General features: G+C 43.7%; 1 protein-coding gene across 1 annotated transcript in view; it reads right to left on the bottom strand.

Moving 5' to 3' along the window:
* LOC309690427 (titin-like) overlaps positions 1–25,630 on the bottom strand; it is a 175,415-nt gene that overhangs the window by 24,572 nt on the left and 125,213 nt on the right. The window contains 19 exon segments of the mRNA XM_082507460.1: positions 37–342; positions 428–730; positions 877–1,182; positions 1,307–1,594; positions 1,684–1,980; positions 2,098–2,400; positions 2,499–3,086; positions 3,327–3,623; positions 3,727–21,006; positions 21,157–21,459; positions 21,554–22,141; positions 22,232–22,528; positions 22,620–22,817; positions 23,152–23,256; positions 23,358–23,665; positions 23,780–24,062; positions 24,167–24,454; positions 24,532–24,822; positions 24,996–25,283. Of these exon segments, the coding sequence (XP_082363586.1) occupies positions 37–342; positions 428–730; positions 877–1,182; positions 1,307–1,594; positions 1,684–1,980; positions 2,098–2,400; positions 2,499–3,086; positions 3,327–3,623; positions 3,727–21,006; positions 21,157–21,459; positions 21,554–22,141; positions 22,232–22,528; positions 22,620–22,817; positions 23,152–23,256; positions 23,358–23,665; positions 23,780–24,062; positions 24,167–24,454; positions 24,532–24,822; positions 24,996–25,283 (22,917 nt within the window).

Genomic DNA, 25,630 nt, shown 5'->3' with positions numbered 1-25,630 from the left:
ACGATTTATTTTATTTTCAATAAGTAATGAATTTACCCAGGATGTCCTTAGCCTGCACTGGTTCAGTCATCTCCAGAGGCTCTCCGCGACCAGCACAATTGACAGCAGAGACTCTGAAGAAGTAGTTAACATTTGGTTTTAAATTGTGGACAACATATTCTGTTGTTTTAACCTCTCCTTTGGAGGTAATCATAGCCCATTCTTTTTCTCCCTCCACAAGCTTTTCCACCATGTAACTTGTGACCTCACTTCCTCCATCCCATTCTGGCTTGGACCAGCCCAAAGTGATGGAAGTCTTGGTAGAGTCCACCACCTTTAACTTGCAAGGCTCATCTGGTGGATCTGTAAGTACCATGTATTTGTTAAGTGGAGTGTAGATTAGTAATCATTACTTTTGTGGTAAATCTGTGAATCTAAGTGTACTTACCAACTGGGTCAGCAGCCTTATAATAGTCTGATGCATCAGAAAACGGTCCCTCTCCGGCCTTGTTAATGGCACACACACGATACTGGTATTCATTTCCTTCTGTCAAGTGATAAACTGTCTGTTTGGCGTCAGTGACAGGATCTTTATAAACTCTGATCCAGCGCAAGCTCTTCTTGTCTCGTCTCTCCAGGTAGTAGCCTGTCACTGCACTGCCTCCATCCACACCTGGTTTGCCCCATTCCACCACCATAGTGGACTTTGTAATGGTGGTCACCTCAGGGGTATGAGGCTGCCCAGGAGTGACTTTAAGAACAGACAATAGGTATGTTAAGATCACATAACAGTGAAGTTAATGACAAAAAAGCCTGATAAAAATAAAATGTGTTAAAAAGAAGAAGAAACACAGAGGATAGCTGCTGTGGATTCCATGCCACTCTAGTGAAACCTACCAAAGGCATTCTTAGCGATGACAGACTCTGACTCCAGTGGTTCTCCAACTCCATACTTGTTAACACCCATTACACGGAATACATACTCATTTCCACGGACCAGCTTGCCAACAGTAATGTACGTCTGTTCACACCTTTCAGAAACTGTTGACCACACCACTCTACTGGTTTCACGTCTTTCAACAATGTAGTGGGTGACTTTGGAGCCTCCCTGGTCACACTCAGGCACAGGTTCCCAGCTGAACATAATTCTTTCTGCTGTGATGGAGTTGAAGTTAATAATGCCAGCTGGGGGTCCAGGTTTGTCTAAGGAAAGATAAAAAATTTAAATAACATGGATGGATGAGATGATGGAGGCTTTATAGTCTGGATTTAAACTGGTTAGGAATTCAGATGTAAGGAAATGTGAGAATCAATAACTTATAAATACCTAGGATTTCAGTTCTGATGGTTGCAGATGCTGACCCCAGAACATTCTTAATCTTGATCTCATATGAACCTGTGTCATTGCGAGTTGCATCCTTGATCAGAACAGCAGAAGAGTCCGTTGTGCTTTCAGCAGACACAGTGGAGGTTGTTACTAGCTCCTTTCCATTCTTGAGCCACTCAATCGTTGGTAGAGGCTTGGCAATAATTCCTACTCTGAGCTTAACTGTAGCTCCAGCTTTGTACTGAACTACATCCAGGTACTCTGGAGGAAGGTCTATAGCTGGGGCACCTGTGACGAGAAACATTTATACAAGTGTATAAATAAAATTATTACAAGTAATTAATAAATGTCCATATAATTTTGGATTATATGCTCACCACATGCATCAACACAAGTCACTGGTCCAGCAATGAGAGATGGATTGCTGACAGACCCAACTGCATTCTTAGCATAAACTCTGAACTCATAAGACTCATCCTGGGTCAGTCCAGATACAGTGAAACCCATCTCAATGATGTTTGTAAAGTTGGCCTTCACCCATCTGCCGCTGGGTGCCTCCCTCCTTTCTACACTGTAACCAGTAATCTTACTGCCACCATCATATGGAGGCCTCTGCCAGGCCAGACTGACCGAGTTCTTCGTGACTTCGGTGACATGAACATTTGCCGGGGGTTCTGTGTTATTAAAGTGAGAAAGATCAAAGTTTAATAAAGTAACTGCAAAGATTTTCAGTTGTAAGCTCATATAATTAAGGCATAAAACTGCAAAAATTAAATACTTAAAATACTGACCACAGGCATCAATAGCAAGCACTTCTTCTGATGTTTTGCTCATTTTTCCAATACCAGCAGAATTTTCAGCTGCCACCTTGAATTCATAGATAAGACCAGGGCAGATGTTTGTGACACGCCACTGGTCTCCTGGGATTGGGGTCTTATTGATTTTCTGCCAAAGGATGCTGGTCCTCTCTTTCATCTGGAGATGGTATCCAACTACAGGGTTTCCACCATCATTGACTGGCTCATTCCAGCAGACTGTGAGACTCTCTCTAGATACATAGCTAACCCAAGGTGTGGATGGAGGTCCAGGCACAGCTGTTACAGAACACACTCTTGTTAGAATACATTAACAAAGATGCCTTGTTCATAAAACAGAAGAATTGGAATTGAAGATACAGGATAAAGTGGCTTACTGTATGGAAGCTTTATCATGACCGGCTTGCTGTCAATATGATCACTGATGCCATAACGATTCTCAGCCTTAATTCTGAACTGGTACTCCTCTCCTTTAGTCAGCTTAGTCACCTTGATCTCACTTCTGGCAATGGTAGTCGACACCTCTACCCAGGCAGGAGTGCTGGTTTCACGTTTAAGAACAACATAATTCGTAACAGGACTGCCACCATCGTACTCTGGAGGAGTCCATTTCAGACACACTGTGGTCTCTCCAACTTCTCCAATCTGAACTGGACCAACAGGAGGTCCAGGTCTGTCCAGCACAACGAAGATAATGAAAATCTTGGTAGTACCTCCTGCATTTGAGGCTGTGATTTCATATTTGCCAGCATCCACTGAAACACTTTCATTTAGGGTGATGATTAAACTATCTGGAGTTACTTCTGTCAGCAGCCTCTTGGATCCCTTAATGACAATATTGTTCTTGGAAACAGTGACCTTTGGCATGGGCCTGCCAGTTAATGGAATCTCAAAGGTCAGATTGGATCCTGCTCTTACATAAACTGTATTCTTGGGGTAGTTCTTTAGGTCAAACTCTGGAGCCTCTGTTGGAAAAGAAAAATAATAACACAGGACTGTGGTAAGACATGGCAGCTTAGTAAAACAATAATAATGTTTATTATTTCGGAAATACCATAGCTTTTAAAAACTTGCCCATTTATATAAATTAGGATTATTATAATTATTATAATTAGGATTAATTATACATAGACATAGCATGTCAGAAATGTACATTATGTAATATGTGTAATCTGAAAAGTTTAAAGTAAAGACAGCAACAATACCGTGTATTTCCTTGACAATAACTGGAACGATCATCTCCTTGGGTTCACTAAGTCCAGCATGGTTCTCAGCACGGACTCTGAAAAAGTACTCAGCACCTTCCCTAAGGCTCTTGATTGTGTGAGTCAAGATCCTCACAGTGGCACATTTCACCCATTTGGTCTGTCCTTTCTCCAGGGCATCAATAAGATAACCAGTGACTCTGCTTCCGCCATCATATTCTGGTCTGGTCCAGGCAATAGTAACACTGTCCTTGGTAACATTTGCAACTCCAAGTTTCATAGGTGGACTTGGTACCTCTATAACAGACAGCAGGACAATTTTATTAAGTCCATAATATTGATTTATGATGTTTTTAAAGAAAAAACCTTTACAAATATAAGCACTCAGTGCATATGTTACCTGTGATCTTTGTCCCAGCCTTAGCGTCCTGAGGGACACCCACTCCATACTCATTTTCTCCAATAACTCTGAAATAATAGATAGCTCCCTCCTGTAGGTCTTCCACCTTGTAAGTCAGAGTGTGGCAGTTGCCAGTCACAGACACCCAGGCTTTCTTACTGGCCTCACGTTTTTCAACATGGTAGGCCTTTACTGCATCACCACCATCATTCTCTGGAGGATCCCAAGTGAGGGTTGCAGAATCCCTGGTCACTGAAGTTACTTTAACATTCACTGGGGGTCCTGGAGAGTCAAGTACTTTGACAACCACAGGCAACGTTGCTTTTCCTAGTGGTGATTCAATTGTGACAGTGTATTCTCCAGAGTCATTTCTAGTTGACTTCTCAATAGTCAATGAAGTGCTGGATTCTGTTGATTCAATGGTTCCTCTGACTTTCAGATCAACACCCTCCTTAGCCCATGTCACTGATGGCAAAGGGTTTCCCTTGAATGGCACATTAAGAGTAAATGCTGTACCATGCTTAACAGAGAGCACTTTACGCATCTCAATGTCAACATCAAATGATGGTTCTGCAGTTCTGTCCTTTGCGGCAGATGGATTTGAATATGGACTACGCACACTGCTGCCAACTTTATTGATTGCTTTAACACAGAATTCATATTCTGCATCTGTCTTCAATCCAGTGATGGTGAATTCTAAGCTCTTTGTAAGAGGGATGGCCTCAACCCATCTTGCTAGTTCTTCAGGTGACTCAAGTACCTCCTCTTCCTCCTCATATTCTTCTTCTTCCTCTGGTTTCTGGATGTAGTCTCTGTATTCTACACTGTATCCAAGGATAGGAGCACCACCATCATCTGTTGGTGGTTTCCAGACAATAGACACGGTGTCTTTGGTTGAATTCACAATCTTTGGCTTGGTTGGACGAGAAGGAATGACCAGAGGATCTACTGCTCTGAATGTTGCAGATGGTTCACTCGGTGGACTCAAACCAGCTGCATTTTCAGCATAAACTCGGAAGTCATATTCACAACCCTTGCGGAGTTTAGTTACTACTGTGGTAAATTCAGGAACTGGATCTCTGTTCACACGGACCCAACGCATGCTTGTTTTCTCACGCCGCTCAATCACATATCCAGTAATGGGACTGCCTCCATCATTGGCTGGCTTGCACCAGGTGAGGGTCATTGAGTCTCCAGTTATAGTAGTGACATCAACACTAGCTGGAGCAGTGGCAAAGGTGTATGGATTTGTAACCTTTATAACATCACTCTCCAGAGCTTCACCAACACCATGCTTGTTAATAGCAAGAACCCTAAAGATATAGTCATTGTCCTTGAGCAGACCTGTGACTTTAAAGAATGTTTTTGTGACATCTGCCTTCACCAGTGTCCATGACAGCCGACTGGTCTCACGTTTTTCAACAACATAATGAGTGATGTCTGCACCACCAGATTCCTGAGGTGGACCCCAAGACAGAGTGCACTCTGCTGCTGTGATACCTGTAATCTGAAGTGGTCCTGCTGAGGGTCCTGGCCTATCTAGAATCACACAGTTTATTGGCATGGTAACTGTTCCACCAATATTTTGTAAAGTCAGGGCATACTGTCCAGAATCTCTTCTGATACAATCCTTCATAGTGAGACACGTGCTGGTGTCTGTTGAAACAATTTGAATTCTAGCTCTTAGCTCAATTTCTTTGCCATTCTTGGTCCATGAAATGACAGGAGCAGGACGTCCCGCAAGATCCGCATTAATCTTTAGAGTTTCTCCGGCTTTCACAAACACGGTCTCTCTGAACTTCACATCAATCATGATGCGTGGTGGCTCCACATCATCTTTAATAGTGATGGGACCAGTATTGTCTGATGGTATACTAAACAGTCCAGCTGCATTCTTTGCAATGACACGGAAATCATACTGGCTGTTCTCTGTAAGGCCTGTCACATCATAATGGGTCTCAGGTACATTAGTGAAGTTGCACCTTGTCCATCGTCCTTCTGGAAGGTCTCTGCGTTCAATTGTGTAACCAGAAACCTTTGCTCCACCATCATATTCTGGTTTTTCCCAAGATAAGGAGACTGATGTTCTGGTGATTGCAATGATAATGGGTTTACCTGGAGGGTCACATGGATCTCTTGCTGCTACGGCTTCACAAGCCTTGCTACATTTACCAATACCGGCAATATTTTCAGCATATACACGGTATTCATACATCATGCCCTCTTCAATTCCAGTGACTTTGTACTCTGTATCTTTGATCATTCCTCTGTTCATCTTTGTCCAAAGAATGCTAGAACGCTCCTTCCTCTCCAGGTGGTAGCCCAGAACAGGACTACCACCATCACTAACTGGCTCATTCCAAGTCACCAGCATATAAGACTTGGTGGCCAGTTTCACTATGGGTGTAGAAGGAGGTCCGGGCTGTTTAAAATTGTACTGAGCAGTGATTCCAGGTGAATCCAGATAACTACTCTTTCCATAGCGGTTAACAGCATAAATACGAAACTGATACTCTGCTCCATGTGTAAGGCGGCCAGCTTTGAAAGCTGTTCTAGCAACATTACTTGCTATCATCTGCCATTCCTGTGTGTTTGTGTCTCTCTTCTCCACAATGTAGTTGCTGATGGAGCAGCCACCATCATATTCTGGTGGGGACCAGGAAAGGGAGATGCTGTCTGAAGTCACTGCATCCACCTTAATTCCTTTAGGTGGACCTGGCTTATCAAGGACAATGACTCCAATATCTGCTGTAACAGTTCCTGCTGTGTTTGCCAAAGTCATTTCATACTTCCCAACATGTTCCTTCTTAGCCTCTTTGATAATGATTTTGGATGAGGCTGCAGTGTTTAAGATAGAAACTGATGTGGTTTGCTTCAAAGGAAGGCCATCCTTCTTCCAGGACACAGCGGGCTTTGGTCTGCCTCTTATTGGAACCTCAAAAGTGAGGTCACCTCCAGCCTTCACAGTGTATGTGGTAAACAGCAAGTTGATAGATGGTTCAATAGCAACATCCTTTGCAACCACAGGTAAGCCAAGATCCTTTGGCTCACTCTTCCCCTTCTCATTGATTGCAACAACTCTGAATAAATAAGCTTCATTTGGAGTTAAATTAGGAATAGTTGCTTCCGGTACCTTAACTGTACATGCTGTGCCCCATTTATCCCCACTCTTAGGCTTAAATTCTACATTGTAGCACATTACTTTGCATCCACCATCATGAGCAGGTTTCTCCCAAGCCAGTGACACACTAGTCTTGGTCAAATCTACAAGGGTAACCTTGCTTGGTGGCAAAGGTACCTCAGCTACCTTTACTTCTTTGGTTTCGACCATCTGGCCTTGGCCATATTCATTAACAGCACAGATTCTGAAGTAGAAAATTCCACCTTCTGGCAGGTCTTCTACCTTAAATGAGTTTGCTGTACAGTTGCTGGTGACAGCAGCATAGGCCTTCCTAACAGACTCTCTCTTCTCTATGATGTAGTTTGTGATTTTAGAGCCACCATCAGTAAGTGGAGTATCCCAGGCAAGAGTCACTGAATCCTTCTTTAGCTCCTTCACGGTAAAGTTTTGTGGTGCACTTGGTGTATCCAAAATTCTCACTGCAACAATTGCAGATTTTTTCCCACTACTGTTTTCTAGTGTTAGTGAGTATTTGCCACTGTCAAAGCGATTAACATTGTCAATGACAAGCATGGTGAATGAACGAGTAGTATCAATTACAGCACGCTCTGTAAGGGTACTGTCAACTTTCTCCCATTTTACAGCAGGCTCAGGTCTTCCTCTGATGGTGACAAAGAGGCGTAGAGTCCCACCAGCACGGACAGATAGAACCTTTCTGAGTTCAGCATCAAGTTCTATCTCTGGTGCTTCTGCCCTGTCAGAAGTAACCACTGTGCCATGGACATTAGCAGCCTCCCCCACTCCTTCTGAATTTATTGCATAGACACGGAACTGGTACTCTCCACCCTCCTTCAAGTCTGTTATAGTTAATTTGGTGGCTTGAATGCCACTGGGTGGAGTGAACATTGTCCATTCTTTTTCAACTGGTGCTTCTACTGCTGGTGCTATCTCCGCCTCCTCTGTTGACTCAGGTACCGGTGTATACTCCCTCATTTCAACAATGTATCCCTTGATATAAGCACCGCCATCAAAGTCAGGTTTGCCCCAAGACAGAGAGACAGAGGACTTTGTGTAGTCTGTTACTTTAGGATGGTGCGGAGGCCCAGGTGGTCTTATGGCATCACATGCCCTGTAGAACAGGGACAGCTCACTGAAATCTCCCATTCCAACCTCATTCTCAGCAGCAACACGGAACTCATAGAAGTGATCTGTGCTCAGACCTGTGACTTTAAACTGAGCGTCTGTAAGCTTTTGTCTGTTGCATTTTGTCCACCGTACACTGTCTTTGTCACGTTTTTCAAGATGGTAGCCTTCAATTTCAGCTCCACCAGTCTGTTCAGGAGCTGTCCACGACAAAACTATAGAGTCCTTTGTGATCAGACTGGCTTCTGGAGTTCCAGGAGCGCTAGGAGGCTTGTAAGGATTGCGTGCAATAATGGGTTCACTTTCCAGATAGTCACCAATGCCATATTTGTTCACTGCTCTGACTCTGAAAATGTATTCATCTCCAGGAAGCAAATTTGTTACTTTATGGTACAGACCCTTGATGTCTGATGCAGCCACGGTCCAGGACAACCTGCTAGTCTCTCTCTTCTCCAGCACATAGTGAGTGATACTGGCTCCGCCATCTAGAGCTGGCTCAGACCAGGCAAGAATGCACCTGTCGGCCATGACTCCAGTAATCTTCATGGGTCCAGTGGGTGGACCTGGTTTATCAAGGACTTTAACTGTGATAGGGAACACTTTTGTACCACCCAGATTTTTGAGGATGAGGTCATAGTGGCCACTATCAAGCTTGGTTACATCCTTAATCGTCATTGCTGCACGTTTCTGTGTAGTTTTCACTTCGATGCGCAAAGCTTTGTCCATTTCCTTGCCCTCTTTCAGCCAGAGCACCTCAGGAATTGGTTTTCCATAGATGTCTGCATCCAGAAGCAGATTTTCTCCAGCATTTACAACAATAACATCTTTGTATTTAGGATCCATTGAGGCCCTTGGTGGTTCAATTTCATCAGTAGCAGTAATAGGTCCAGAGCTGTCAGATGGCTCGCTAAAGATGCCAGCTGCATTTCTTGCAATAACTCTAAATTCATATTGCTCATTTTCTGTTAGACCAGTGACAGTGTACTCAGTCTCAACTATATTGGTAAAGTTAGCTCTTACCCAGCGTCCATCAGGAGAGGCGAGGTCTTTCCTTTCCACAATATATCCATTCACTTTGCTACCACCATCATACTGAGGCTTAGTCCACTGAATCCTGATCTGGTTCTTAGAAATAGATACAGCTTCTGGGGTACCAGGAGGATCACATGGGTCGCGAGCAACAAAGGACTCGGATACTTTACTGCATCGGCCAATGCCAACAATATTTTCAGCATAAACTCTAAATTCATATCCAATACCCTCCTCAAGGTTAACGATCTTGAATTGTGTGTCTGTAATGAGAGTCTTGTTCAGTTTGCTCCATAGAATGCTGCTTCTTTCCTTGCTTTCCAAATGGTAGCCAATAACTGCACTTCCACCATCATTGACTGGCTCATTCCATTCAATGATCATCATTTCTTTAGTTGCATATTTCACATGTGGTGTTCCTGGAGGACCCGGTGGTTTGAATGGATATTGCACCACAATGGCCTTGGAATCCAGAGGCGCACCCTTTCCATATCTATTTTCAGCTATGATTCTGAACTGATATTCTGAACCTGTCTTCAGCTTGCTGACCTTAAAAGCCGTTCTAGCTAGCTGAGTGGTGACTGTTTGCCATGTTGTACTGGTTGTGTCTCTCTTTTCTACTATGTAATTCTTTACTTGGCATCCACCGGTGTACTCTGGGGGGTCCCAGGAGAGGTGGACAAAGGTGTTGCTCACTTCAACAATCTTGACTGGCCCTTTTGGTGGACCAGGCTTGTCGAGGATAATGACAGATACATCCTCTGCGGTTGTTCCAGTGGTGTTGGCTGCTGTAATTGTGTATTTGCCAAAGTCCTCCTTGCATGCCTCAGTAATTTCTATTCCCGTTGTTGTTTTAGTGGATATTATATTCATTCTTGATGTCACCTTCAAAGGCTGACCATCCTTGGCCCAGGTGACTTTAGGTTTTGGCTTGCCAAGAACAGGAAAATCTAACTTTAGATCCTTTCCAGCTAATACACTGTAAGTGTTGAATGGAATTTTGATGCTGGGCTCCATGGTCATGTCAGTGGCAATCACAGGTGCAGCAAGTGCTTTTGGCTCACTCTTTCCCTTTTCATTGTAAGCAATGATGCGGAATAGGTATTCTGTTCCAGCTGTAAGGCCTGTGACAGTACCTTCACATGTTTTTGTATTTGTTGCAACTCCCCACTTATCTGTACCCTTAGGTTGCATCTCAATTAGATAGCCAGCAATTCTGCTCCCTCCATCCTGCTCAGGTTTCTCCCAGGCCAGTGAGACACTGGATTTAGTGACATCATTGAGGAAGATCTTTCCAACAGGCAGTGGTACTTCAGAGGCCTTGGAGGCAGTCTTTGTTTCCACAGCCGGCCCAATTCCATATTCATTCTCAGCCATGACTCTAAAGTAGTACATAGCACCTTCAATCAAGTTCTCAACTTTGAATGTTGTTTTGGTGCATTTTGTGGACACATTTGCATATGCCTTTCTTGTTGATTCACGTTTGTCAATGACATAGTTCTTGATTTTGGCACCTCCATCAATCAATGGAGCATCCCAAGCAAGAGTGACAGAGTCCTTTCTGATTTCTTTAACAACAAGGTTCTGTGGGGCCCCAGGGGCATCCAGAATTTTAACTGAAATAACCTCAGACACAGTGCCACTGCTGTTAGTCAGTGTGAGGGTGTATTTTCCTGAGTCACTTCTGTCACATGAGTCAATAGACAACTGTGTGAAATTATGAGCTTTCTCGACCACTGGTTTTTCAGTCAGGTTTCCATCATCCTTAGTCCACTTTATCTCAGGTGTTGGTCTGCCCTTAAATGGAATATTGATTCTAACAGAGCCGCCTGCTTTCAGTACAATGCCCTTCCTCAGCTCAGAGTCAAGGTGGATCTCAGGTGGTTCGACCCTTTCTTCAGGCTTAGCTGTTCCAGACAGAACTGCCGGCTCGCCAACTCCCAATTTGTTCAGAGCACACACTTGAATCTTGTACTCCTGAGCCTCAGTAAGCTTTGTAATTTCATATTTGTTGACACGCAGGCCAGTTGGAGGAGTGACCATGGTCCATTCTTCCTCTTCAGCCTTGCAGACTTCAACAATATATCCTTGAATGACACTGCCACCATCAGACAGAGGTTTACCCCATGACACAGTAATAGAAGTCTTTGTTGAGTCAATCACATGCACATATCCTGGGGCTCCAGGTTTGTACTTGGGATCACAGGCCTTGTAGTATGAACTTGCAAGGCTTGGCTCTCCCACTCCAACTATGTTCTCAGCAGCCACTCGGAATTCATACTCATGGCCTGTGGTCAGGCCTGTAACTCTAAATGAGAGATCAGTGACCTTCTGTCTGTTGCATCTGGTCCATTTGATCCCGGTTCTATCCTTTTTCTCAATTATGTAATTTGTAATTTCACTGCCACCATCAGTCTCAGGGGCAGACCAAGAGATGGTCATACCATCATGGGCAATGTTAGATACATCCTCAATGTGAGGTGGACCAGGGAGAACAAATGGAGTTTTCATTATTACTGCACCAGACTCCAGTGGCTCACTTACACCATGACTATTAACTGCCATTACACGGAACATATACTCGTCACCTTCCAGTAATTTGGTAACTTTGTAGCATGTGGTGCCACAGTTGCTAGAAACAACAGTCCAAGCTAGACGACTTGTCTCCCTTCTTTCAATGATGTAATGTGTAATAGGACTACCTCCATCATGTAGAGGGGGGTGCCATACCAGTGTGCATCTATCTTCAGCGACTCCAGTGACATGGAGTGGTCCTTCACATGGGCTAGGTTTATCCAGTACTAAAACCTTAAATTGAACAGTCTCACTACCGGCTTCATTTTTCAGCTGGAGTGTATAAGTTCCACCATCAACTCTAATGGAGTCTTTAATGACAATCATTGCATGGTTTTCTGTGTTTCTGATCTCTAGTCGAAGTGTGTTTTCAACTGGTTTGTCATCTTTGAACCACTGGATTGTTGGCAGCGGCTTGCCACGTACATCAGCATCTAGCTTGAATGTCTCTCCAGCATTGACAATAATGGTCTTGGTGAATGCAGGATCAATGGAGAATTTGGGTGCCTCCACAGCATCACTTGCAGTTATAGGTCCACTGTTATATGATGGTTTGCTGACAGTGCCAACAGCATTTTTAGCAATGACTCTAAAGTCATACTGTGCATTTTCAGTCAGACCAGTCACTGTAAACTGGGTCTCAATCACATTAGTAAAATTTGCCTTTACCCACCTGCCCTCGGGCAGATCACGCTTTTCCACAATATAGCCAGTGATATTGCTTCCACCATCATATTCTGGTTTAGTCCACTGAATGACAATGGTGTCTTTGGTCACATGGATGGCCTCTGGTATTCCAGGAGGATCACATGGATCACGGGCAACACATCCCTCTGAGACTTTGCTGCTCCTTCCAATTCCAACAATATTTTCAGCATAAACCCTGTATTCATATTCAACACCCTCCTCCAAGGGGTAACTCTTGAAACTTGTCTCGTGGATGAGAGTCTTGTTGATCTTGACCCAGAGAATACTATTCCTCTCTTTCCTTTCAAGATGGTAGCCAAGAACAGGACTGCCTCCATCTGTGACAGGTTCATGCCACTCAACAATTTGGTGGTCCCTAGAGAGAGAAGAGATGAAAGGAGTGCCTGGAGGGCCTGGCTCTCTGTATGGGTACTGAGCAACTACAGCAGATGAATCCAGACCATGGCTTTTACCATAACGGTTCTGGGCAATGATCCTGAACTGGTACTCAGCTCCAGTCTTTAGTCTAGGTACTTTTATGGTGGTTCTGGCCCAGTTGATACTAACATTCTCCCATGTTGTAGTAGTCGTATCTCTTTTCTGTACAACGTAGTTTGAAATTTGGCATCCACCATTGTGTTTTGGTGGGTCCCATGATATAGTGACACTCTGTGTTGTGATTTCATCAAATCTCACAGGGCCACATGGAGGGCCAGGTTTGTCAAGTACAATGACTTCAATTGTTGTGTCCTTCTTTCCAGCTGAGTTGGCAACATTTATGCTGTACATACCACCATCATCGCCTGCTGCCTCTTTTATGCTTAGTGTTGTATGTGTTGGTGTATTGACAATATGGACTCTTGTAGTAAACTTCAACGGAGCGCCATCTTTAGTCCATGTGATGGTAGGTTTAGGACGTCCAAAGATAGGAATGTCAATGTTAATGTCTTTGCCCACATGAACACTGTAGCTGCTGAATTCTGGACGGACATCTGGCTCAAAGACCAAGTTTTTGGTCATCACTGGCCCGGAAAGGACTTTGGGATCACTCTTCCCTTTATCATTGACAGCTGTAATTCTGAAAAGATACTCCTCTCCTGGGTTCAAATTGGAGACTGTTGCTTCCATTGTCTTAAAAGTGTTTACAGCAGACCATTTCTCTTGACCCTTCAGCTGCACCTCAAGCAAGTACTGCATGATCCTGCTACCACCATCATACTCTGGCCTCTCCCAGGCCAGAGAGATGCTTGTTTTTGTCTGATCTGTAACAATTAAACTCTTTGGAGCCTGGGGCACTTCTGAGACCTTAAGAGGATCAACAGTTGCTGCAGGCAGACCAACACCATAAGCATTCTCTGCAAGTACACGGAAGTAGTAACTGCAGCCCTCCTGGAGTGGTTCGATCTGCCATGAAAGAGCATGACAATTTGTGACAACAGCTGCAAATGTTTTGCGTGTGCTTTCTCTTTTTTCAACAATGTAGTTTTTGATCTTGGATCCACCATCCAACAGAGGTGGTTCCCATTCCAATGTTACTGACTGGTTTGTAATTTCTTTCACTTTAAGATTAACAGGAGCACTAGGTGTGTCAAGGACGCGGACAACAACCAATGCAGATTTGGTTCCACTGGAATTCTCTGCAGAGACTGTGTATTTTCCACTGTCATTTCTGCTCATTTTATCAATCACAAGCAATGTATAACTGCTGGTTATCTCAACCTGAGCACTCTCTTTAAGGGGAGCTTCATCTTTGTCCCACTTTATAGTAGGTGTGGGCCTGCCTTTGATAGGAATGAAGAGTCTTAGGGACGCACCAGCTTTAATGGTAACAATTTTTCTTAGTTCTGGGTCAATGTCAAGGTCTGGCTCATCTGCTCTGTCCGTAGCAACAACAATTCCAGCAACATCAGCATGCTCACCAACTCCTACTTTGTTGATTGCATATACTCTAAACTTGTATGCCTGGTTTTCTTTCAGATTTGCAACTTCAAACTTAGTCTTCTTAACACCTGTAGCTGGTGTGCACATTATCCATTCTTCAACAACTGTGTCTGTGGCAGCTCCTTCAGCAGCAGGTGCTTCAGCAGTAGTAGTGCAGCACTCAACAATGTATCCCTGAATCTCACAGCCTCCATCAGAAATGGGTTTTCCCCATGACAGGAATACTGATGTTCTTGTAGTGTCTGTAACTCTTGGGTTATGTGGTGGGCCAGGCCTAAAGATAGGATCAAGAGCTTTGTAGAAAACAGTTGGGGAGCTTGGCTCACCAACACCAACAGAATTCTCAGCTGCAACTCTGAATTCATAATTGTGGCTTTCCAAAAGTCCTTTGACCTTAAAACTCAAATCAGTGACTGTTTGCCTATTGCACCTAGTCCATCTTACGCCTTCTTTGTCATGCTTCTCAATTATGTATCCAGTTACAGGACTGCCACCATCTTCAGAAGGAGCCTCCCAGGTAAGCACCATTGAATCCTTTTTAATATTTGAAACTTCTAAGTTCTTGGGCGATCCAGGTAGCATGTATGGATCCTTGATTATGACAGCAGGAGATTCAAGTGGTGCGCCTACTCCAAATTGGTTGACAGCACGGACTCTGAAGATGTACTCATTTCCCTCCAGGAGCTTAGTAACTTTTAGACAAATGTTCTCCACTTTTTGTTCAACTACAGTCCAGATTAGTCTGCTTGTCTCTCTTCTCTCCACAATGTAGTGACAGATCTTGCTGCCACCATCCTGCAATGGTGGTTTCCATGCAAGGCAGCATCTGTCTTTGGTTATTCCTGTGACAACAAGAGGCCCTTGTGGTTCTCCAGGTTTATCTAGAACAACAACATTGACCTGTACAGTCTTTTCTCCTCCAGGATTTTTCAGTAGCAAAATGTATTGCCCTCCATCAGACAGTTTAGCTTCTTTGACAGATATAAAAGCTTTGGTGGGTGTGTTCTTGATTTCCCTGTGAATTGTGTTGCCTAGTTCCTGCTCTCCCTTCATCCAGTGGATAGAGGGCAGTGGTTTTCCATGAACATCTGCATCAATTTTGAAGTTGTCGCCAGCACTGACCACAATATTCTGTGTATACTCTGGGTCAATGCTTATGCGCGGTGGCTCAATCTCATCTCTGGCAGTAATTGGACCAGTGCTGTAAGAAGGAATACTGAAAACACCAGCAGCATTTCTGGCAATGACACGAAACTCATACTGATTGCCCTCCACAAGTCCACTTGCTAAATATTCCGTCTCAATTACATTAGTAAAATTAGCCTTCAACCAACGACCCTCTGGAAGCTCCTTCTTTTCCACAATGTAGCCTGTAACCTTTGCACCACCATCATACTCAGGTTTGGTCCAAACAATAGTCACTGAGTCCTTAGTAATCTTTATTGCCTCTGGGGTGCCAGGTGGATCACAAGGATCTCTAGCAATATAGCCCTCCGACACTTTACTTGCTTTGCCTATTCCAACTATGTTTTCAGCATACACTCTGTATTCATACTCCATTCCTGGTTCTAGACCAGTGGTCTTAAAGGTTTGGTCTGTAATAAGAGATTTGTTTAGTTTGACCCAAAGGATGCTGTTCCTCTCTTTACGTTCAAGGTGGTAGCCCAAGATAGAACTTCCACCATCAATGACAGGTTCATTCCAGGTGACCACCATGCTATCTTTGGTGCAGACTGCAATGGATGGTGTACCTGGAGGGCCTGGGAGTTTATATGGGTATTGAGCCAAAATGCATGGTGATAGAAGAGCTGGACCTTTTCCATATCTGTTTTCTGCAGTAATTCTAAACTGATACTCAGAACCTGTTTTCAGCCTGCCTGCCTTAATTTTGGTCCTTGCTAGGTTGGAAGATACAACCATCCAGGCAGTTGTAGATGTGTCTCTCTTTTCTACAATATAGCTTTTGATGGTGCAACCACCATCATACTCTGGTGGATTCCAGGAGATGGTTACACTGTCAGAAGTGACTTCCTCTACCTTAACTGGACCACCTGGTTGGCCAGGTTTGTCAAGAACAACAATGCCAATATCTGCTTTAGTCTCTCCTGCTGTGTTGGTAAGAGTAATAATGTAGTGTCCAACATCATCTTTAGTAGCTTCTTTTATAGTGAGGTTCAGCATTGTGTCTGTAGCACCAAAGTTTACTCTGCTAGTTCTCTTAAGAGGGAGACCATCCTTTACCCATGAAACTGTTGCTTTGGGGCGTGCAATATAAGGAACCTCCACTTTCAAGTCTTCTCCTGCCAACACAGTAAATGTGTTGAACAACATTTTGACAGCAGGTGCAATAACAAGGTCTTTTACAATCACAGGGACTCCAATCTGACGTGGATCACTAGTTCCTTTTTCATTTCTTGCAGCAACACGGAACATATATTCTTCACCTGCATTTAGTCCACTAATAGTAGCTTCTGTTTCTTTTACGATCAGTGCTTGGGTCCACTTGTCAGCACCCTTAGGCAGGATCTCAACAACATAACAGCCCACTCTACTGCCACCATCATGCTCTGGCTTCTCCCAGGAGAGAGTGACACTGTTTTTGGTAACATCCTTAAGAGTGATTTTGCCAGGAGGCTGTGGTTTCTCTGACACCTTAACTGATTCACCAGTCTCAATGGGCAAGCCGATGCCATACTCATTCTCCGCTAAAACTCTAAAGTAATAGTTGCATCCTTCCAGGAGCTGGTCAACAGTGAAGGTGGTTTGATAGCAGAGAGCATTGACTGTGGCATATGCTTTTCTTGTAGACTCACGTTTTTCAACAACATAATTCTTAATTTTAACTCCACCATCATTCACTGGTGGATCCCAAGTCAGAGTCACAGCATCCTTTGTCACAGCAGTAATTTTCAGATTCTGTGGGGCACTTGGTGTATCAAGCACTCTGACTTGTACTGTAACTGTCTTGGAGCCAGAGCTGTTCTCAACAGTAAGATTATACTTTCCACTGTCAAATCGGTTGACATTTTCAATTATCAGTGATGTGTATGATGTTGTGCTGTCAATGATTGCCCTCTCAACTGGTTCCCCATCTCCTTTGGTCCATTTTACCTGAGGGGGTGGTCTGCCTCTGATAGGCACAAACAGTCTAAGTGAACAGCAAGCTCTAAGCCTGACAACTGACCGAAGTTCCGCATCCAAATCAATCTCAGGAGGGAGAAGCCTGTCCTCTGCCTTTGGATTACCAGGTACAGATGCTGCCTCTCCAATTCCTTCACTATTGACAGCAGAGATGTGAATCTTGTACTCTTGATTCTCCTTCAGGTTAACAATGGTGAATGAGGTAGCAGGAAGACCTTCCTTGGGTGTCACAATGGTCCATTCCTCTTCTTCCTTCTTTTCAGATGGGATGCATGTTTCTACAATGTAGCCCATTATTTCACAGCCACCATCAAATGCAGGTTTGTTCCAAGCCACAGTAATTGAAGACTTGGTTGTATCCAAGATTCTGGGGTTGCATGGAGCTTCAGGCTTGTATAGTCCATCAGTAGCCTTGTAGAATGGACTAGACACACTTGGTACACTCAATCCGGCAGCATTCTCAGCAATAATTCTGAATTCATATTCATGTCCAACAACAAGACCTGTTGCCTTGAACTGCAGATCTTTGACTTTCCTCTTGTTACACTTGACCCAACGGAGGCCCATTCTATCTTTTCTTTCAATATGGTAGGTGGTGATGGGAGTTCCACCATCACTCTTAGGTGCTTGCCACATGACAACCATTGAGTCTTTAGTGATAGCTGTCACCTCAGCATTCTCAGGAGGATCTGGAATCACATATGGGTTGTCTGCAATAGTGGGTTGTGATTCAAGCGATTCGCCAATTCCATATTTGTTCACTGCCATTACTCTAAAAATGTATTCGTTTCCTTTGAGCAGCTTAGTAACCTTGTATTGTGTATCTTGGAGGTCTGAAACAACACTGGTCCAAACCAGTCTGCTTGATTCACGCTTCTCAATCACATATCCTTCAATCTTGGAACCACCATCATCTGCAGGTGGAGCCCAGGAGAGTGCACAGTTCTCAGCTGTGACATCAGTTACCTTAAGAGGTCCAACTGGTGGTCCTGGTCTGTCAAGCACTTTAACATTAAAAATGTGCTTTGCAAATCCACCAACATTAGTGGCAGTCAAAATGAATTCACCTCCATCTGGCCTTATAGAGTCCTTGTTGGTTAGAGTAGTTGTCAGTTCAGTGAACCTAACTTCCAGTTTCATTGTATTCTCAACCTCCTTTCCATTTTTGGTCCAAACCATAGATGGTGTTGGTTGACCAGCAATATCAGCTTCAAGCTTGAATGACTCTCCTGCCTTTAGTAGAACAACATCCCTAAAGATGGCATCTACCATAATGCGTGGTTCGATAATGTCATCTTTGCAGATAATAGGATCTGAAGGCTCAGAAGGTATGCTCACTGCACCTGCTGAGTTTCTGGCTATGATACGGAACTCATATGAGGCATCTTGAGTTAGTCCACTAACAGTGAACGTTGTTTCAATTATGTTGGTAAAGTTGGCTCTCATCCAGCGACCAGCAGGCAGTTCTCTCTTCTCCACAATGTAGCCGGTGATTTTGAACCCACCATCATACTCAGGCTTTGTCCACTGAATAGTAATGGCATTCTTGTTGACAGATATTGGCACAGGCTGACCTGGTGGGTCAACAGGGTCCAAGGCCAATATCGGTTCTGAGGCCTTGCTGGGTTTACCAATTCCAGCCATGTTTTCAGCCATGACACGAAACTCATAAGCAACTCCATCTTCAAGTCCAGAGGATTTAAAGATATTTCCTTTTACAAGACCCTTGCTAATCCTATACCACATTATGCTGGTTCTTTCTTTCCTCTCAACATGGTAGCCAATGACTTCATTTCCACCATCATTCACAGGCTCATTCCAGCCAATTGTTATTGAGTTTTTGGTAAATGCAACAACGTTAGGAGTACCTGGAGGACCAGGGACTTTGAATGGATAGGCAGCCACCACTGTCTCTGAAGTAATAGGAGGTCCAACACCATATCTGTTCTTAGCCTTTATTCTGAACTGATACTCTGATCCAGTAGTTAACCGGATGGCTTTAAACATTGTGCGGATGACGGTAGACGACAACTCAGTCCATGTTTGAGAAGTGGTGTCTCGTATTTCAATGACATAGTTGTTGATGGGAACCCCTCCATCATTCTCAGGAGCGTCCCATGAAAAGATACAATAAGTACGAGATATTTCCACAATCTTAACGGGTCCTTTGGGTGGACCAGGTACATCATGAACTTTCAGAGTGATGCTGTCTGTCACAGATCCAACAATGTTCTTTCCTGTCATGGTGTATACACCACTGTCAGCTCTGGTGCACTCACTGATGCTGATAATGACTGTAGCAGCAGTCGTTTCTACATTGGTCCTCTGTGTGAGTTTCAGGGCTGCGCCATCCTTCTGCCAAGAGACAGTTGGTCTAGGACGTCCCATAACTGGAATTTCAACCTTGATATCATCTCCTGCCTTGGCAATAACAGTCTTGTGACAAACTCCACGCAGGTCAAACTCTGGCAAAGAAGTAGAGTCCTTGACAACAATGGGTTTGCTCTCCTTTGGAATACTCCTACCTGAGTGATTGACAGCCATTACATGGAAAATGTACTCCTCATTCTCATTGAGATTCTTCACAGTGAAATCCATGTTCTTGACCGTCGTAATATGAGACCACTGATCAGTTCCCTTCTTCTGGGCTTCCAGGACATATCCTGTAATTCTGCTTCCACCGTCATGCTTAGGTTTGGTCCAAGCCAGGCTGATAGAGTTCTTGGTGATATCAGTAGGAATAATGCTCTCTGGAGAGCTTGGTGTCTGGGATGCACGAATTGGATCAGAAGTTTCAACCGCCTCACCGATACCATACTCATTCTCAGCAGACACTCTGAAATAGTACTCACAACCTTCACCCAGGTCACAAATTCTGACTGAAGTAGTTGGGCACTTTGTAACAACAGTAGCAAAAGCCTTGCGTGTTGATTCTCTTTTCTCAATGATATAGTTTGTGATCTTTGCACCACCATCAATGAGAGGCATTTCCCACTGAAGCGTAATGCTTTCTTTGTCAATCTTGATTGGTTTTAGGTTAAGCGGAGGCCCAGGTGAATCCAGAACTCTCACGTGTATGTCAGCACTCTTCTTTCCAGCTGAGTTTTCGAGGGTAAGCTCATATTTGCCTGCATCAATTCTTGAACTCTCAGGAATGATCAGCATCGTAAATGATTCAGTGCTGTCAATGACTGCACGTGGAACAGGTCCGCCTTCCTTGGTCCAGGTGACAGTAGGTGTAGGACGTCCCTTGATTGGCACAAAAAGGCGAATGGAGCAGCCAGCTCTGACAACAAGAGTTCTTCTGAGCTCAACATCAAGCTCCATTCCAGGTTCAGCTGCATGCTCCACAATCTCAGTGAATTCCTTAGTTTCGGCAGGTTCTCCCACTCCTTTAGCATTCACAGCACTAATTCTGAAGCAGTATTTTGCACCAGTGTCTAGTTCAGGAACAACAAATTCTGTGATCCTAAGTGGAGATGATGGGGTATCCTTAACCCATTCTTCTGTTCCTTCTTTTTTGTGCTCAATGACATATCCAGTAACTTCCAGTCCACCATTATGAAGAGGTTTTCCCCAGTTCAGAGTGGCAGTGGTTTTGGTTGTGTCTGTAACTCTTGGATTGACTGGAGGTCCAGGTGGATCTATAAGATATAAAAGAGGAAATTATTATTATTATAATTAATAAAATAAATCTAGAATTTTACACAAAAAAATCCCAAAGCTGTTGTTATATTGTTGAAATATTATGTCAGAGTCTGGTAGCCTTTTGCTTTTCACATCTATTTACTTACAGGCAACAACTATTGTCCTGACAACCATCGATGGTTCACTTGGCTCACCAAACCCAGCTCTGTTCTCAGCAAGAACACGAAACTCGTACTCCACATCCTCAGTGAGACCTGTGACTTCAAAGCTGAGTTCAGTGATGGATTTCTTGGATGCTCTGACCCATCTCATGCCTTTTTTCTCTTTCTTTTCAACACAATAACCTATGATGTCGCTTCCTCCATCTTCAGTTGGTCTTCTCCAGGTCACAGTGGCTGAATGTCCATCGACTTTTTCAACCTCTGGTTTGGAAGGTGGACCAGGTGGACCTATGTGGATCCATAAAAGAAATATATTGATGAATCCAAATATTTAGCATTCTTCTTCCAGATATACTGTAGAACAAAAATAAATGATACATACCAAATCTATCTACCATTTTAACTGCCTCAGAGTGTGATGGCTCACTGGCACCATACTGGTTAACAGCAGAGACTCTGAAGAAGTATTCATTGCCCTGGATGAGTTTGTTGGCCACATAGTGACAATCAATAATGTTATCTTCTAGGATAGTCCAGAGCAAACGGCTGGTCTCCCTCTTCTCCAGGGTGTAATACTTGATAGGAGAGCCTCCGTCTTCAGTAGGAGCTGTCCATGTAAGAGTCACTTTTTCTGAGGATACACCACTGCACTCAATGGGTCCAGGAGCACCAGGAACATCCAGAACTTTGACCTTCACAGTTTCCTCCTTTACACCAAAGGGATTACTGGCAGTGATTATGTAGTCTCCAGAGTCCTTCCTGCTAGCATATTTGACCGACAAAGTGGAGGATGTGGCAGTGGTCTCAATTTGAACAAGATCTGAGGGTTTAAAGTACTTTCCTCCCTTTGACCAGCAGGAGGTTGGTGCAGGTTTCCCTAAAATGCTTGTGGCAGTGATGACGATAGTATCGCCAGCTCGGACAGTCAAGCCTTCCATCACCTGAGCATCAATTATAATGGTTGGCGCAGCTGATGGAGGACAAATGGAAATTTTTATTTTTATCATGCTGCCTGAAAACATTCAGAATGGTTTTAATATAGATTTATATCTCATCTTACCATATTCATCTGTGCAGATAATGGTATCTGTCTGCTCAGAGGGTGGACTGAGAGCGCCCGCAGCATTCTTTGCCCGAATTCTGAACTCGTATTTGCAGCCCTCTTGCAATTTAGTGACAGTGAATGCAGGTTCCACAACATTCACATTGTTTGCCTTTACCCAGATTTTAGAAGGCAGGTCTCTTTTCTCAATAATGTAGCCCGTCAGTCGGTGGCCACCGTCAAACTGAGGTTCAGTCCACTGGAGGGTCACAGTGCTCCTTGTAATGCTGATCACATCTGGTTTACCAGGTGCATCTAGCGGTATAGATATGACAATAATGAATGTATTGTTTTATATTTGAAAATCATTTTTGTAAAGATGTTTGTAATTTTTTCTTTTACTTACCAACGGGGTTCAGGGCCACCTGTGGATCAGTGGGGGCACTTGGTCTACCAATTCCAGCCAAATTAATTGCCATCACTCTGAACTCATACTCCAGACCTTCAGTCAGCCCAGTGACTTTATGTTCTCTCATCTTCAAGGCAGCTGGGCTTGCCCTCTTCCACAACATACTGTTTCTCTCCTTGAACTCAACATGATAGCCTGCACATATTACCAAAGCAAAATAAACCAAAGTTGACATATAAATTGTATCAAGAATATCGGGACAGAATAACATAGTTGTTGATAGTTCAATTAAATTCAGTTTTATTTATGTAACCCAAAATAACAACAACAGTCATCTGAAGGCACGTAAAGACCCTACAGTTATACAGAGAAACCTCGACAATCAGACGATCCCCTTTCAGGGGAATCATGCTCAGGGAGGAGCGGCCATCTGCAACCGGTTTTGTGTTAGGAAAAGAAGACAGGGCAAAAGACATGCTGTGGAATTGAGCCAGAGAGGAGGTTGGTGAAATGTTAAAGCAGACCATACCTGTAATAGGAGATCCTCCAGTCTTCCTTGGATCAGTCCAGGCAAGATAAGCTGAATCATGGCGCATGCTCATAATCTGAGGAGGAGCAGGAGCATCAGGAACATCTGTACAAAAATAGTGATGAAGAGTGATTAGCAGTCCAAAAAGACAAATAAATATTGAATAACAACACAATTCAGCCTTTGAAATAGTATACAGTACTTACTGAATGGATGTTTGGCTACAATCGGCTCAGATTTGAGTCCTTCGCCGACCCCATACTTGTTCTCGGCACATACTCTGAAGATGTATTCTGTGCCCTCATGAAGACCAGTTACTCTCATGGTGTTGGTCTCCACAACAGAGGACACAGTCACCCACATGTTTGTGATGGAGTCCCTCTTTTCCAGGATATAGTTGGTAATTTCAGAGCCACCATCATCCTTGGGAGGACCCCACTTTAGTGTGGCACCATCAGCAGCAACATCTTTGAACTTTACTGGTCCTCCAGGAATGCCAGGTTTACCCACCACCCTAATAAGGAAAAAGGATAATTTTGACATTTTTTATGTGTAGACACTGTTGTATGGATATGGTGAAATTCATTTTGAGGAAAATACCCTTTAAATGCCATTACATGATCCTTACCTGACAAAGATGGTGGACTCTTTGCTTCCAGCACTGTTTCTCAGCGTGATGGTGTATTTGGAAGCATCAGTCCTTTGGCAGTCCCTGATGAGGAGGGTGGTGTTAACTGCTGAGGACTCTGCACACACTCGGCCAGTGTCTGTCAGGTCTTCATCATCTCCCTTCTTCCAGGTTACCTTGGGTGTAGGCTTGCCAATAATTGGGATCTTCAGGCGGACGGTACTGCCTTCCTTGGCAATGTAGCACATGTTGGGCAACTCCCTCAAGTCACAACTGGGAAGAACTTTATAGGAAAGGAGCAACTACTTAATATATCCATATTTAAAGACTTTATGTGCTTACTTATTAAGTTATTTGTCTGAATGTTTCATAAAAGGGGATACTTACTGATCTGGTCCTTGGCAACCACTTTCAGCTCCTTGGGAGCACTCTCTCCTGTGTCATTCACAGCTTTGACTCTGTAGGTATACTCTCTATCCTCCACCAGGTCCTTGGCACTGTACTGCATATTCTTAGACCTCATTAGCTCCTTGTATTTATCCTCACCATTGAGAACCTCAAGTACATAACAGATGATGCGACTACCACCATCAGTGAGGGGTTTCTTCCAGCTTAAAGTGCAAGAATCCTTGGTAACCAGCAGGGTCTTGAAGTCCATGACAGGCCCAGGCTCCTCTGTAAAATTAAATGTAATTAGTATGACAGTTGGAGAAACAAAATCCAAGTACATAACCTGTTATGATCCAACCCACCTGTTGCTCTGACTGAATCATCAGTCTCACAGAACTCTCCAGTACCCAGCTGGTTAACTGCTGCCACTCTGAAGCAGTAGGACCGCCCAGCATCTAGGTCTGGAACCTTGAATGATGTCTTATTGCAGTTGGTGGAAACGGTAGACCAAGCCTTCCTCTCAGTGTCACGCTTCTGTACTATGTAGTGGGTAATTTCAAAGCCACCGTCAATCAGAGGAGCATCCCAGTAGATGGAGGCACTATCCTTACATGTGTCCTTCACCATTAGATTAACTGGTGGTCCAGGAGTGTCTGGAAAGATAAAACAACACTTCATACTAATGTTTTTGTTTTTTGTTTTTTTGTAAAATTGAACTAATCAAGAAAATAAGACTAACCATTAGTGACTAATATCAATCTGACTTGACTATAGTCACTGCAAAATATTAATGCATTTGTTTAGTGAAATAACTTCCTGTACTGACCAAAAACTTTGACAACGATGGTATACATCTTCATGCCAGCTAAGCTGTCCAAGCTCAGAATGTATTTGCCAGCATCATATCTGTTCACTTTCTCCACCATCACCATGGTGTCAACATGGGTGGATTTGATGATGATGCCCTGACGGTCTTTAATGTTAGTGTTCATCTTTGCCCAAGTTATCTTGGGAGTGGGACGACCCTTGATGGTGGCATGCAGTCTCATGGTGGCACCAGCACGTAGCTCCAGGCCATCCTTCAGCTTTGCACTCAGTTCTGCCTCAGGAGCAACTGTACAAACACAGAGAGAGAATGATTTCATGAGTATGTTTAAGGAAAGTGTCTGCTTTATACAGGGAGTGCAGAATTATTAGGCAAATGAGTATTTTGTCCACATCATCCTCTTCATGCATGTTGTCTTACTCCAAGCTGTATAGGCTCGAAAGCCTACTACCAATTAAGCATATTAGGTGATGTGCATCTCTGTAATGAGAAGGGGTGTGGTCTAATGACATCAACACCCTATATCAGGTGTGCATAATTATTAGGCAACGTCCTTTCCTTTGGCAAAATGGGTCAAAAGAAGGACTTGACAGGCTCAGAAAAGTCAAAAATAGTGAGATATCTTGCACAGGGAT

The sequence above is a fragment of the Aulonocara stuartgranti genome (genome assembly GCF_965226115.1).
Source record: "Aulonocara stuartgranti genome assembly, chromosome: 16".
In the NCBI taxonomy this organism is placed as follows: domain Eukaryota; kingdom Metazoa; phylum Chordata; class Actinopteri; order Cichliformes; family Cichlidae; genus Aulonocara; species Aulonocara stuartgranti.
The sequence above is the reverse complement of the archived record's forward strand: the minus strand, read 5'-3'. Positions and strand labels throughout refer to the sequence as shown.